The sequence below is a fragment of the Ictalurus furcatus genome, chromosome 8, assembly GCF_023375685.1.
Source record: "Ictalurus furcatus strain D&B chromosome 8, Billie_1.0, whole genome shotgun sequence".
NCBI lineage: Eukaryota > Metazoa > Chordata > Actinopteri > Siluriformes > Ictaluridae > Ictalurus > Ictalurus furcatus.
The window spans coordinates 26,002,802-26,019,208 of record NC_071262.1 but is presented as its reverse complement, the minus strand read 5'-3'; the positions used below and the strand labels follow the sequence as shown (position 1 = coordinate 26,019,208).

General features: G+C 40.5%; 1 protein-coding gene across 3 annotated transcripts in view; it reads left to right on the top strand.

Moving 5' to 3' along the window:
• ldb2a (LIM domain binding 2a) overlaps window positions 1-16,407 on the top strand; it is a 91,564-nt gene that overhangs the window by 18,283 nt on the left and 56,874 nt on the right. For all 3 annotated transcript variants that reach the window (XM_053631781.1, XM_053631782.1, XM_053631780.1), the window contains exon 2: window positions 5,120-5,222. In XM_053631781.1, coding sequence (XP_053487756.1) covers window positions 5,120-5,222 — 103 coding nt within the window. The remainder of the gene's footprint in view (window positions 1-5,119; window positions 5,223-16,407) is intronic.

The following is a 16,407-nucleotide window of genomic DNA, read 5'->3' as shown; positions in this document are numbered from 1 at the left end:
TTAAATCGGCAAATAAAATACGTTAATAACGAGAAATGTAGTCAACAAAGCAGAACGAGGCTCACGGTGTTTAAACGCTGTGACATTTACCTGAGATTATGAGACAGAGACTGATGTGGGTGATACTGATCATCAAAGTGAGAACTCATTAGATGAGAACATCTTTCTTAGATGAGGTTATAAATGCAGATGTAGATGGGGCGTTTTTCGAATTGGAATTGGAACGAAGTATTAAAGTGATAGTCTCTTTTTTTTTTTATACTTTTGGGGTAACCATACTATTGAGATATCTGCTAAAGAGAACTAGATTTCACTTCAGGAAAGTAAACTATATATATATATGTATATATAGTAAAAATGTCTTGGAACTCTCTCTCTGATGGACACTCTGTTGTAGGGCGCTACATAGAACCTTTAAGGATTTCCTCAAAGGATCCAATTGAAGCTTGTAGTCAGTTCAGGTCTCAAGTAAGTGATGATAACATCCATGTTGAGTCATGAAAAGTCACGAAAATTGCAGCTCCCGTCCGGCCTATCAAGTTTCCCACTATAGCGAACGCACTCATAACTCCATGCCAAACACAGAACAGCATCATCATTAATAATCAAAGTATAACTGTATTATAAATGTATTAACCTCAGCTAATGGGGCAGACTGGAAGTCGAGCTTGATCAGAGGAAGTTTGCAGAGGAAAGAGCTGAGCTTGCATACGGCACTCAGCGCAATCCGGTGGGATCGAGAGGCTGATTTGAAAAGCGGTTCTTCAGACAGTTTGACTTATGAGGAGTTTTGGGGGAAGACGGCGCTCTGTGTGACAGGCTGTGAGATGTTCGTTTTTAGTGTTTGGAAGAGGACGGACTCCCAGAAATCGTCCAACAGGGAGAGAGAGAGAGCGTGAGAGTTGATGTCGAGCTTGAATCTGTGCCAGTTCTTGATAGACCGAGAAAGGGAGGTAGCGAGACAGAGAAAGAGAGAGATAGAGAGAGAGGGAGAGAGAGAGAGAGGGATTTGTTATGAGATCAGATGTGATAACCCAGTCCAAATTAGAGCTGGATGATATAATGATATAATATTGATATTGTGATAAACTAAGCCCACAATACACTTAATTTTATTTATTTTAATTTTTTTTAGATATTGCGAATATTGTGAGTTATTTTTGCAATACAAAAAAAATACAAACACTTTGGAAGCAGATGGTTTGATGTTAAAATGGAGTTGTAAAATGTTTTTAAAAAATTACATATTTTTTTTTCCTGTGTTCAATATTGATTTCTTTTCTTATCAATACAAAAATACGTATGTTTCTAGACATGAAATATGAAAAACTTTTTTTTCTTTAGTGCGACACTGATGGTTAGCTGATGATTTGCTGGCAAACCTATATATCGTGATTTATTTTGTATAGCTATGAAATGTCTTTGAAAACAATATGATATTTTGCCATATTGCCCATCGCTAGTCCAAATCCTGTTGATAATTGTACTTATAGAATCATGTACACACACTTCATGTTCAACATGCTTCAGTATGACACACAATACACACACATACACACACACACACACACACACACACCAGTACATGTGCAGAATAAAGGAATTAGCAGATCAGAAGACACACACCGCTGCTTGTTTTCAGATTTCAGGCGTGTTCTTTAGGTCTTGTTCTTGTACATTCATGTTTTCAGTGGCCAAGCACTGAAGGTGCATAGGCACCTATTGTAGCCATTTGTTTTCCTATTATTATTATTATTATTATTATTATTATTATTATTATGCTTCTTCCGCTTTTGAGACAATAGAACCTGTAGCCGTTAGAACCGCTTGCAGGAAAGTTATGAAATTTGGCGTACAGAGAGAGGAAAGTCTGAACTGTTAATGCAGCAAATTTTTAATCTCGCCTCACACCTCCAGGGTCCGGGGTTCGAGTCCCGCCGGGGCCCTGTGTGTGCGGAGTTTGCATGTTCTCCCCGTGCTGTGGGGGTTTCCTCCGGGTACTCCGGTTTCCTCCCCCAGTCCAAAGACATGCATGGTAGGCTGATTGGCGTGTCTAAAGTGTCCGTAGTGTACGTGTGAGTGTGTATGTGATTGTGCCCTGCGATGGACTGGCACCCTGTCCAGGGTGTACCCCGCCTTGTGCCCCATGCTTCCTGGGATAGGCTCCAGGTTCCCCGTGACCCTGAAAAGGAGTAAGTGGTAGAAGATGGATGGATGGATGAATGGATACAACCAAAAAATTTTTCATCTGATTCCTTGGCTTGATTCGATTGCTTACCCTGGTTTAAATTTCTGCCCGACTAGATTTTCCGCCATTTTGAATTTTCCGAAAAACTTACGTTTTCGAACTCCTCCTAGAGCGTTCATCCAATTTTCACAAAATTCGAAAGCAGTCATCTTGAGACTATGCTGACAAAAAGTTATCAAAAGCTTTTTGATAGACCAAACCGTTCTCAAATAACATCTGAATCTGACTTTTTCAGACTTGTTATTGACATCAAACTTTGTGTGTCATTGTGACCCTCACACTGACCACACCCCATAAATTTGGTCACAGCGCCACATATTGGTCAAACATGATAAGCAATTAAATCGTATAACAATTGATTGTATTTATGACTTTTCATCCATTTTGCCTAAAATTATATACAAATGACTAAACTTACTGTTTTTCACAGTTGGTCTTGATGCTCCCTGCCACACTTGTTTAGATCCTCGTTTAGCCCCTTCGTGCTTGGCCCCTTAATTGCTGCTTGCAGCTATATTTCAGATATTGTTATTGTCTATGCTTTGTTCTTTTTCATCATTTCTTGTTCCTTCCATTTCTTGTCCCTGTTTAGCCATGTTCTCCAGACCTTTTACTTGAGACACATTCTTATTCAACCATGTTCTCCAGACCTGTTATTTTCCACCAATATTCCAATGGCCTTGTTTTAGTAATTTTTGTTGTTTTCCTGAGACATGTTCCAGTGTTCTCCACTCATCGTTGCTTAGTCTTATTCTACAGGCATTGCTCTTTTTCCATCAGGTTCTTCATCACCCATGTTTTCCATAACTTCTATACCTTCTTCCTTCCTGTTCACCAGGCCCTGTTCATGCTTAGCCATGTTCTCCAGACCTCCAGTTCCTCTTTCATTGTGTTTTTCAGTCTTTATTCCTGATTACTCATGCTCTCCAGGCCTTATTCTTAATCCATCTTATCATTCTTCTGTCATGTTCTTAAGAGATCATTCTTGCTTAGGCATGTTCTCCAGGCCCTGTTCTTCTTCTAGCATGTTGAACAGTCTTGCTCTTCAGGCCTTGTAATTCTTCCTTCGCATCTTCTTCTGCCATGTTCTGAAGTTCTTATTTTATCTCAGTCATGTTCTCCAGGCCTTGTTCTTCGTATGTGATGATCTCCAGTTTTTGTTCAGCCAAGAATAAAAACAGGGTCCTCCAGAGGTTTTTCTCGAGGACTTATTCTAATTCAGCCATGTAGGCTAGACCTTGTTCCAGTCGTAATCTCTAAACATTGTTCTTGTTCGCTGTTCACTCTCCAGAGTTTGTTCTTGTTCAACCATGTTCTCCAGACCATTCTGATTCTCCAAACCAAATCCCTGTTGTCATGTATCCCAGTTCTTGTTCTTGTCCAGCTAGGCTGATGAGACCTAGGTCATGTACAACTGTGTTCTTCAGACCATGTTCTTTTTGACATGTTTCCTAAGAAATTCTTCTCCTTCAGCCAAGTTATCAGATCTTGTTCTTTTTTTAGCCTGTTCTTGTGTAGTTGTGGTCTCTAAACCTTTGTTCTTGTTCAGCCATGTTCTCCAAACCTGTGTTTTTGTTTTTTTTTATTAATGTTCTCCTGGCTTTATATTTGTTCATTCATGTTGTTCCGACCTTGTATTTTTCAGTCATGTTCCAGACCTTATGTAGCATAAGTCATGCTTCCCAGCCACATTCCAGTTAAGCCACGTTCTCCTGACCTTGCTGATGTTTAGTCATGTTCTCCAAAAGTAATTTTTCAAAAGCCTGTCATTGTTCAGTCTCCAGCCTTTATTGTTGCTTAGTCATGTTCTTCAGGCTTCCTCCTTCTTCTGTCATGTTCTCCAGTCCTTGTTCTTGTTCAACCATGCCCTCCGTAACATTTTCCTTTTTTTCACTCATGTTCTTCTGGTTGTTGCTCTTCACTTCTGTTCTCAAGAATTGATTCTCCATTATAACCAGAAGCAGATGAACCACACTTTGTTTCCTGGAGCTCAGGGTCACAGTGATCTCGGAGTCTCAGAGGTCAGCTTCACTCGGGCGTGATGATACACAAAGCCAGCAGCGCTAATAGTTGACATCTGCCAGAGCTTGTGATCCTGCAAGAGCCGTCAAAACAATGTCAGCAGAAATCAGATTCCTGTCACTCAGAACAGATCATGGAACTGATGTAAAAATGGGGCAGATGATTACAGCTGGAGTGAAGGAATGGTACTCAAATGAAAGCTAATCTGTTGCACTAAACGTATCAGCAGTTTCTTGATTCTAACCAGACCTTCCTGTTATATCTGAGATCTTTTGTTATTTAAATTTATACATTATTTCCGTTGCTGTCATTTTTTTTAATGAGAGTATTTTGAATATTTACAGTGCTTCAAATGGTTTTATGCACCCAGGCAAAGGTGTGAGTCTCGGAACTCAATCAAATTGATACAGAACAAAATTTCTAAAAGATTTTTTTGTTGTTATGATGCTAAATAAAAGCGTAAACTTTTGGCTTGTTTTTTTTTTCTTCTTCTTCTTCTTCTTCCTGGAAATCCACAACCGTATTCATAGTACGCATGCAAGAGGATGTGCCATTTTGACCAGCTCTAATAATTTCAATTTGCAGATTCAATTTATGCTGTTAAGTATGTTTTGAATCCATATAACTCATTTATCTTATATATCACTGATGTGGGTAGTTCTCTTCATCCCCAGCTGTGACTTATTCAAAAAGCTTTATCAAAGCATTTCAAATCCTCTTGACTGAGGCCTGACTGCTCTTTTTTTTTCTCTTCCCCCGTTTGCTTTCTTTTCTGTAACCGTTTGTTGTTGAAGAGTAGGTCATCCCGGGGTAATTAGCTCTCGTTAATTAACTGCATTTCCCTCTCAGGAGAGCGACAATCTGTGGTGGGATGCGTTCGCTACCGAGTTCTTTGAGGAGGACGCCACGCTGACCCTCTCCTTCTGCCTCGAGGATGGACCAAAGAGATACAGTAAGAAATCTATTCAGATTATAAAACACTAATAACCTTCTGTACACTTCCTTGGTCTAAAGGATACACGACAAATTAAAGGGCACCCCATACATACACAGTGAGACCAAGTATCAAGTCTATATCAGGACCATGGGGCCACACATAAGGCAACACACTGGATCTGTACACATGATTAAATCCGGTATGGTGCAAATTGGGCAACAATTGTTAGACAAGAAAAAGTGCATCACAATACAATAAGCAAACAGGACAGTATGACTATGTGATATAGCGGTGACTAAGGGTCTTTCCGAAACATTGCAGGAATATTTGTACGCGTTTATTTCTATTTTAAGAAATTCTCACAGTATCAACAGTATTTATTAGCTGAATCACAGTAGACTTTTAAGGGTTTTATTTCCATTTTCATGCTTCAAATAATGAACATACAGTATGTAAGGAACCATTGTGTAGGTTTTCGGTTTTTAAAATTTGCTGGTATGGGTTATGAAACAATGAAAATGTCTTCAAGTGTTGTGATATCATTTTGGCAAGTCGTCTATAAGTCCGGAAAGTTCTTATTTTCTTACTGGCTTAACGCAATAAGAAGGATAATGCATGACTGTGCATTATTTATGCTAATATCAGGTTTTGGTCATTAAGAGATGATAATTAACACTGTGTTAGGAGTGTGTGTTGTGTGTGTGTGTGTGTGTGTGTGTGTGTGTGTGGGTGTGTGCGCCCGGTAAGTTGTAATTTGCAGGTTGGAATTACATCCTTTTCTACCTCATCACATTCAACTGGCGAAGTAGAAAAAAACATGGACGCCTCCATGCTGGTCTTTTGTTAGCCACAAGCTAGTCATCTAACAGTGATGAGTGATGTATATTTTCTCTTATAGATGTAAGTTAAAGGTAAGAAGTGCTACTTTGTTTAGCTCTGATGCTGTGAGCAGCCATGTTGATTTAGCGTCACGCCATTAAACTGGTTAGCTGGAGGTGGGAAGACTACCCTAAGTTGCCAAGTAGAAATTTCATCTTCTTTGGGTTGGATGAAGTCGAACGGAACATAAGCATCTGAACGAAACATATGGCGTATCTTTTGTAATCATGCCGTGTCAACTGGACATTCAGATTTCTTGATATTTTCTCATAATTTCTCTTGTAAACGAAACATTATTAAGCATTATACCACAGTGTTGTTGAATTCTCAATTCTGATTGACAGCAGCTTTGACAGTAGTTTGAATCACAGGTTTGTATCGCACTCGTTCTAATACGTTGTTTCTATAGTAACAACCTTTACAGTGCAAGCTCCACATAACCAAAACCTAAAATTAAAAAAAAATAAAATATATATATATATAAACGTGCCGTTATTTAGGAAAACTTATGTACAGTCAACACTGTAAAGTTTTCTTTGAGATGTTTATTTAACATTTATTCGAGGGGTCTCCAGTATCAGCGCTTTGTAACAGTCAGTAGGTTTTCTGATTGTTGATTGTCATCCTATAACAGCTTGCCCACGAGTGTTTTATTCCTCATCTATGATTCAATTGAGTAAAACATATTTTTAACTAATGGACCAAAACTGGTTCTTGGTCACGGACTTGGACTTTCAGGCCGCGGGTTAAATTCCTAATGCTATGAATAGCTCCAGTTCCAGATGTCAGGCTTCAGTGTTGATAAGCCGGATGAGTAAACTATGAATAAATGCATTGTTTGTCCCAAAGCTCTGTGGCACCTCAGTGGATCTTTTGCAGTTTTATCCTCAGGTTCATCCCAATTGCAGGGCTTATTTTCTGTTTTTCTTTTGCACTCTCTCTCTCTCTCTCTCTCTCTCTCTCTGTCCGTCTGTTTCTCTCTCTCTCTGATGATTTGAGCAGTGCTGTCTGTCCTCGCCGAGTTCTGGGCCTTTGCTTATTCGTGCAGAACGGCTTGCTTGTTGGAAGGAGAGAGGGACTCAAACCCTGAATCGTTTGCAGCCTCCCGTCCCTTCCCCCAGTCCCCGTGCTGCTGATTTATTCAGCAATACATGTTTTTATCGCAAGCACGAGGTGCAGTTAAGCAACTGTTTTCTCAGCTTTGCTTTAAGAAACAGAAGTCTAGGATCAGCCAGGTAATGGCGGTCTTGTACGGTTTGCTTTCAATAGCTTTGTCTATAGTTTAATGTGTCTGCTATGAAAGACCCTACGATTTACACAAACATGGGTGGAATCACGGGCTTCACGTAGAAAAAATAGATTTGAGAAAATGTGCAGTTTAAAACCAAATTTGTACAGAATCCCTGAAGAGTTTGAATCCTGACTATTCCGCAGCCATCTATTACCGGGTGTCAAAAATTGGCCGTGCTCTCTGGTAGGCTAGTGGTGTTACTCTCTTTTCCCCTGTCAATCACAGCGTCACTAGCCAGTCGTGAGTATCTGTGAGCTAATGTATGTGGAAGAGGGCGGATAGCGCTTTCCTCCGAGTGTGACGCAGCATGAGCAGCTGTTCTGGTGAAGTGAACGTGCATTCGAAACAAATTTTGCGAATGAACAAGTGTACAAAGAGTTACCAGGAAACAGTTCAAAAACGTCTTAGGCTCGCTGTACGTTTATCAGAAAATCTCACTTGCTATGTGGTCTATAGCTTAATATGTTTACTGTGTAAACGTCTGCACAGTGTGTTTAGCAATTTGTGATCATCTGGATACCGTATGGAATTAAAATTCTGCCAAAAGTATCGAACGTACCTTTTCAAGAAACGAACCGAAAACATACCAAAAATAAACAGTGTTCTTTGTTACGTCTTCTAAGCGTCCTTTTCGCTAATCGTGGTTTATGAACGTGCTGCCAGAATTTTCGTTTTTACGCGTGCAGACTTTTCGTTTACACTCCGCAGGTTTACATTTGCCATTCCGGCACAAACCTCTCGTGTGGGCGTGGCTTAGCAGCACTTTATTCTCATTGGCTAGTGAGATTTGGATCGATAGCTGCCTGACCAGGAAGTAGATACTTCAGTGTCGCGAATTTTATAGAGCGTGCTGGATGTGGTTCTCTGTATAGTTATAATGTTTGTACTTTGTAGTGGAAATTACGTACTTACTTAGTCAGTATATTAGGTCGTAATTAATATTTGAGGTTCGGGTAGTCTCATACGGCTATTTTTTTCGAGACGAGCTCTCAGGAGCGGCACGCCGCATCGTCGTCCTCGCCATCAACGTCGTTCTTTTCTTCCTCAGCTGGACAATCGAGCTGTCGATCCAAATCTCCCTAGCCAATGAGAGTAAATCGCTGTAAAGCCCCGCCCACACGTGAGATTTGTGCCAGAACGGCGAATGTAAACTTGCGGAGCGTAAACGAAAAGTTTGAAAGCATAAACAATACGCTACCTCCGGCAGCGTATTCACGAACCACGATTAGCGAAAACCAAGCTGTTCACAAAGAACGCCATTTATTTGAAGAGCATGCTAAATTAAATGTTTTTCTTCTTTCTCGTTGTATATTTTAGTTCGTTTCTTGAAAAAGTAACGTTCAATACTTTTCACACAAATTTAATTGTAGCATTCGTTGCTGTTTCAATGCAGAAATCCAGCCACACTTCTTTCTGTGTCCATATGTACAGTATATATACATCACAGTGTGTGCAGTACCTGCGTGCCAGTAAAGTTAGTGAGCTGTACAGGACCTAACAGAAATATTATGTGATCTTTTAGCACTGGATACTTTATTAGCCCAGTTTGCTCACTTAATGTCATCATTGTGAATTAGGATCTCGTTCTATAGCAAAGTGCAGTGCTAATTCACCCACACCGCCACCATCCACACACACACACACGCACACACTCACACGCACACACATACATGCAGCGGTTTTGTTTCCGTTTTGAGACTTGAAAAAGCCTATGCTGTGTTGAAGGGAATGAAAACCATCAAGACTAAGAACAGCACCATGAAGCATAAGCAGGGACGCCGGTGCTGCTCATTAAAACACTCAACAGTGACTTTTTCTTTCTCAGAACAGTAGGCTTTTAAATACAGTAATTAAATAAAAATTAAACAGGGTTCATTTAAGCTTTATTAAATAGCTTTTATTTTATTTATTTTTTTTTACAGAAGATACAGTTGTAATCCAAAATCACTTAAAAATATTTCCAAAAAAAAAAAAAAAAGTAATTTGTGGGGAAAAAATGACCAGTTCTATAGGGAACTAGATATAGGAACTGGGTAGATGGAGATGAATTTCTCTCATCCGCTGCAGGTTTGTGATATATGGATGTGGTGGTGCATGATGGGAAAAGAGGCTCGGCCCAAGAGCAGGTCCACATCTCAGTTGAGCTATGACTCATCTTTCCTGGCATGCTCTCTCTCTCTCTCTCTCTCGTTCTCTCTCTCTGTCTCTGTCTCTCTCTCTCTCTCCCTCTCTCTCTCTCTCTCTCTCTCTCTCTCTCATTTTAACTCTTCTATTTCTGTTTCACTTTCTGTGTGTGTGTGTTAGACTATAACATTATAGACAGCGGCTTGCTTAGTACTCATTGATCAGAACGATCAGAACATTTTCTTATATTATTTTTACTTATATCATATTTAAGGAATAAAACACTTGGGGGTGTGCTGTTATAGAAAAACAATCAAATGCTTCAAAAGATGAAAAGATGAAAAGATGAAAGACTTGATAATTTTCCTATTAAAGTATTCCACTTATACCAGAGCAATTTGCCAGAAATTAGATTTTTATTTATTTATTTATTTATTTATTTATTTATATGTGTATATATATATATGTATGTATATGTATATATATGTATATGTATATATATATATATATATATTTATATATATTAGACGGCACTTTTTACTTGTTACACATTTAATGTCCTTGAAACAAGTTATATCCTGTCATCGCTTACATTATAGCAGCTATAAACAACCATTCCATCACCAGAAAACATCATAACATTAATTTAATCTGTTAATTATTAGTCTGCTATTGGAGTATGCTAACTAGTCCTTAATTTCTTGCTAACTAACTTCAGCAATACCTCAATAAGGTATTAAATAGCTATCTAGCTCAAACATAAATACCTTAGTAGCTAGCTAGTATCAAAGTACCTATTATTGCTTTGTAAGTATTAAATAAGCTGGCATTACACTGAGTAGCTCACACTGCCGTATTAAAAATGTTATACATACCTAAACTAGCTAGCACAAAATTCCCTAACAGTTTGCACAATTCTGTTTATACTGTATATTCCAGCATGAAGGTTAGGATTTAGCCTTCATATTGCTTTATAATTAAGAAACCAAATGAAATCCAACCACATCGGACAGAATTTTCACAAGATCGCGTTTCATGACTAGCTAGCTCAACGCTGTAACTTCTTGTTCTAAAGGCTATTTTTGTGAAGATGATTTCATTTTCGTTTCCAATCGCGCATTTCCAATCAGCCGGATCATTAAAGGATTACTAGCAAGGATTAGGTCGAAACGTTACGGCGAACCAAAATGAAACCGGGAACCGAAACGAAAATTTCGATCGAACGTCATCGGAAATCAGTAAACATGTTTCCAGAGTGAAAATGTTATTTTAAAAAGTGCTTAAGAATGTTGTGTTTTTTTTTTGTTTTTTTTTTTCAGTTCCAATGTGATTTCAAGAAAGAAAACCAAACCTAAACATTTCCCAGTAGGCCTAAATTCCTGTCCAGAATTTATACTTGCCACCGTGTGTGCCCTGTAATCGTTTGGCGCATTGCTTGTGCACGTCCTCAGTAAATCACGCGATATGCCCATGTGTTGCAATACCAACGTAAACAGTAGAGGCAGTATAGCACCATGTGACACCGCATCCACAACCGAATAAACAGACCAACGTTATGTCTTAAATCGCATACTTATGTACTATTAATGACCATTATTGAGTACTAACACTAACCAGTTTGATTTTTTAAAACCTCTCATTTAGTCTTTAAACCAAAATAGATTATGCCAGATTATGAATTTTCTAGATTCTAGACTTTTGAATGTACAAGGAGGGTTTTGGATTTGAGATCCAGTTCATGACAACAATCAGAAAGTTTTTTAAAGAGAAACAGAGCTCGTGAGTGTTTAACGTCGCTGTACATTAAAATGGCTAGACATCACTGTCCGAAAGCATGTTTCGTCTCTGACGGGCCATCTAGTGGACGTCACTTTGAATCCTCCAGATGTACATAAGCTACGCAAGTGAGTATGTGAACAATATCAGCATAATTATCAGCTGTGTGCATGTGTGCATGTACGCGTGGGGAAAATGAAGTATATTTGTACCTTCGAATAGCCGCGAATCCTGTAAATCTGTGTGGAAAGTATTTTTCCTACAATTCTGCAAGCAACGAATCACACTGGAAAGTAGAAGGACGGTCTGAAAGTGTTAAAAATAATTATATGTTTTTGGTTCGACTGATTGGTTTTATTTACCATGGACCCTATAAGAAGCGTAGAGTATCGTATGTAAAGAACGTTATTAACCGTTACTTTATTACGTTCTAACTAAAGGGGGAATGAAATGAAATATCGTGTTTGTTTCTAATTGATGCTAGGTAGTGTTTCACTAGCTATCTTGTGTCACTTTCGTGAACTTCTCTCTATTTTGTGTCTCCAAAATGTCACTTAGATATCTACAGCATTTAAATGGCAGTATTTGCAAAAGAGAGGGGGGGGTATGTGCGTTTTTTTTCCACCAATGCTGAAATTACTCTCTCCCTCTCCCTCTCTCTTTCCTTCCTGATCAGCCTGTTTTCTCTTTCCACCCCCTTTCCTTATTTTCTCTCCTGCTTTCTGCCCATTTCTCTCAAAGCCGCCCCTCCCCCCACCGTTTTGGTCCACCTTTGCTGTCCATACTTTCTTTCTCTCTTTTTTTTTCCCCCCCTCCACCTCTGCTCATTTTCTCATCCTCCACACTCTCAGCTCTACACGTTATGCACGGGACACAATAAATCGTGCATAATTACGCGCAATTGGAACGAATCCGTATATAAGACAGGCGTATAGTCTTATATCTCTGTAAGTCAGAGTTGGTGTTACAGTGCAACATGCTGAGTCTTGAGAACGAAGTGTTTTTCCCATGCAGTGTGTTTGCCTTGATACGGGCTCATTATTGTTGGATGGGTTTAAATCGTATCTTCACCTTGTTTGGGGGGTGGGGGGGGGGGGGTGATGGGATGGAAGTTTGCTCGCATGATGTAACGCCGCTGCAACAGTCCCGCGTTAAACCTCCTGCAGATAAAAGACTAACAACGGAGACTACAGGAAATATGACATGCTCCGATCACGAGGACACACTGATCCATTATTGGGATCAATATCTTCGCTAATCGTTAGCTTACAGAGTATCAGATCAGTATCGGTATAAACCCATACCCAGTTTCAGTGCATTTCTACTACTCATTACAACCAGGGTGATTCCACAGCTGGATGCCGTTTGTGTCCAACTAATATTACATTTACAAATACAGCTGAGGTCAGAAGTTTACATATGCCTTGCAGAATCTGCAAAATGTTAATAATTAAAACACATAAATACAGTAAATAAGAGGGATAATAAAAATCGCATTTTGTATGTTATTTAGTCCTGTCCTGAATAAGCTATTTCACACAACAGAAGTTTACATATAGTCCACAAGACACGATAATAACACAATTTACACAAATGAACCAGGGCAAAAGTTTACACACGCTAGTAGTCGATCGTTGTTCACGAGTCCCTTGTTCGTCCTGAGCAGTTAAACTACCCACAGGTCTTCAGATAAATCCTCCAGGTCCTGCACATTCTTCGCTTTTCCAGCATCTTCTACATATTTGAGTCCTTTCCTTTTAACAGCGGCTATATGATTTCGAGATCCATCTTTTCACGCCGAGGACGACTGAGGGACTCGTCTCGTGCACGACTATTACACAAGGTGCAAACGTTCACTGATGCACGAGAATATTAAGAGCCAGGGGGGTGTAAACTTTTGAACAGGATGATCGGTGTAAATTGTTATTATTTTGTCTTCTGGGAAACACGTAAATGTCTTTTGTAGCTTCTGAAAGGCATTGCTAAATGAAAAAAAAAAGATATTTAAACAAAATAATCAAATGTACAAGTAAATCATGTAAATGAAGTTCTTTTTCCTCTTCATTTACATATTTTAAATGATATTGTGATATTGAAGGATTGAAAGATTGAATTTAGAAAAATAATTTCGTGTCAATGATTAGAACGTTCTTAATGTGTTAATGGGTGCCATGAATATATAGACGCTCGTTAACCAGATCTGTGAAGAACATTATATCATATGATGGCAGTTTAGATTTACAGCATGGATAGCGATACTGTGTTTTACTTATTAACACACATTACTGTGAAATGTTCACTTATTGTTTATGTACCAGGGTTTTAGGTCTGTGTATATGTATTGACAGTGATAGAGAGTGATAGAGAGATGATTGACAGGGTAAGGAGTTCTGTCTCAGCTGCAGTCCAGCGCTGTTAGATACACACTAGTCTCACATGAGTGACAGGACCAGTCTCAATACAGCAGTGTTTTTTTGTGTGTGTGTGTGTGTGTGTGTGTGTGTGTGTGTAGGGGGGAGGCAGAAGGAAGAAAGAACAGCTGTGGGAAGGGATGATAAAATGGACCTGGTTCTGTGTTTCCTGCTTTTCTCATATTCTCTCTTTTCTCTCTTCCCCCAATCTCGCTTTCTCTCATCTCTCAAAACCTTTTGTCTCAAACAATATAGTGTGTGTGTGTGTGTGTGTGTGTGTGTGTGTGTGTGTGTGTGTGTGAGTGAGTGTGAGTTGGACTTTCAGATTCCTTTAAAAGTTGTAACGGAACTTTAATTATTTACATTTTTTTCTTTTTTATAAAGACATTTGAATATGAATGACCCTATAATGTAAGCATTAGCAGTTTTTAATTCTAAAACTCAAAAATCATTTAGAAATAAGTAAGTTCTAAGTGTGTGTGTGTGTGTGTGTGTGTGTGTGTTGTAAATATGGAGTCACGCAAAATGACATGTTGTGAAAGCCAGTGTGCCAAAAAGCTTTCAGAAAGTCAACAAGCTCCATGCAGCCATGTTAATAATAATGGAGGCAGGAAACGCCCATCTCATGCATAATACACAATGGCCACACCCATACCATGCATAATTAATGAGGGACACGCCCCCCGCACTAGGAATTGAGCAAGACACATATATAGAGGAATTACCGTTGTAGATAAATCATGCACTGCCTTATATACTGTAGTGTGTGTGTGTGTGTGTGTGTGTGTGTGTGTGTGCGCGCATGCACTTTGCCTTTATTAAAACTTTATGTAGCTCTCTTGCTGCTGAGTCCTCTTCATCTGTCTCTCCTCCCTGACCCAGTGTCCTCTTCATCTGTCTCTCTTTCCTGACCCAGTGTCCTCTATCTGTCTCTCCTCCCTGACCCAGTGTCCTCTTTATCTGTCTCTCTTTCCTGACCCAGTGTCCTCTATCTGTCTCTCCTCCCTGACCCAGTGTCCTCTTCATCTGTCTCTCTTTCCTGACCCAGTGTCCTCTATCTGTCTCTCCTCCCTGACCCAGTGTCCTCTTCATCTGTCTCTCTTTCCTGACCCAGTGTCCTCTTCATCTGTCTCTCCTCCTTGACCCAGTGTCCTCTATCTGTCTCTCCTCCCTGACCCAGTGTCCTCTTCATCTGTCTCTCTTTCCTGACCCAGTGTCCTCTATCTGTCTCTCCTCCCTGACCCAGTGTCCTCTTCATCTGTCCCTCCTCCCTGACCCACTGTCCTCTTCATCTGTCTCTCCTCTCTGACCCAGTGTCCTCATCATCTGTCTCTCCTCCCTGATCCAGTGTCCTCTATCTGTCTCTCCTCCCTGACCTAGTGTCCTCTTCATCTGTCTCTCCTCCCTGACCCAGTGTCCTCTTCATCTGTCTCTCCTCCCTGACCCAGTGTCTTCATCATCTGTCTCTTCTCCCTGACCCAGTGTCCTCTTCATCTGTCTCTCCTCCCTGACCCAGTGTCCTCTATCATTCTCTCCTCCCTGACCCAGTGTCCTCTATCTGTTTCTCCTACCTGACCCAGTGTCCTCTATCGGTCTCTCCTCCCTGACCCAGTGTCCTCTATCATTCTCTCCTCCCTGACCCAGTGTCCTCTATCTGTCTCTCCTCCCTGACCCAGTGTCCTCTTCATCTGTCTCTCCTCCCTGACCCAGTGTCCTCTATCTGTCTCTCCTCCCGGACCCAGTGTCCTCATCATCTGTCTCTCCTCCCTGACCCAGTGTCCTCTATCTGTTTCTCCTCCCTGACCCAGTGTCCTCTTCATCTGTCTCTCCTCCCTGACCCAGTGTCCTCTATCATTCTCTCCTCCCTGACCCAGTGTCCTCATCATCTGTCTCTCCTCCCGGACCCAGTGTCCTCATCATCTGTCTCTCCTCCCTGACCCAGTGTCCTCTATCTGTTTCTCCTCCCTGACCCAGTGTCCTCTTCATCTGTCTCTCCTCCCTGACCCAGTGTCCTCTATCATTCTCTCCTCCCTGACCCAGTGTCCTCTATCTGTTTCTCCTACCTGACCCAGTGTCCTCTATCGGTCTCTCCTCCCTGACCCAGTGTCCTCTATCATTCTCTCCTCCCTGACCCAGTGTCCTCTTCATCTGTCTCTCCTCCCTGACCCAGTGTCCTCTTCATCTGTCTCTCCTCCCTGACCCAGTGTCCTCTATCTGTCTCTCCTCCCTGACCCAGTGTCCTCTATCTGTCTCTCCTACCTGACCCAGTGTCCTCTATCTGTCTCTCCTCCCTGACCCAGTGTCCTCTATCTGTCTCTCCTCCCTGACTTAATGCCCTCTCCATTCATCTCTCCTTCATGACCCGGTGTCCTATATATCTGTCTGTCCTTTCTGTCTTTGTGTAGCATTGTATTTGTATGTCTCTCTTCCTTGACCCCCATTGTTCTTTTTGTCTGTCTCTCCTCCTTGACCTAGTGTCCTCTCCACCTCTCTTTCTCCCTGTATCTGTGTGTCCTCTCCCTCCCCCCCCATCTCTCTCTCTGTCTCCCAGTTCAACAGTGCTTTATTGGCATGAATGTGAGAAATTACGTTGCCAAAGCAAATAGTGCAGGTCAGGTAGATTAATTTTAAAGTTACGCAAATAATACATTTTTATATCTGCAGTTAAACATTACAAACATAATAAACAAACAAACAAAAACCAAAAATCTCTCTCTCT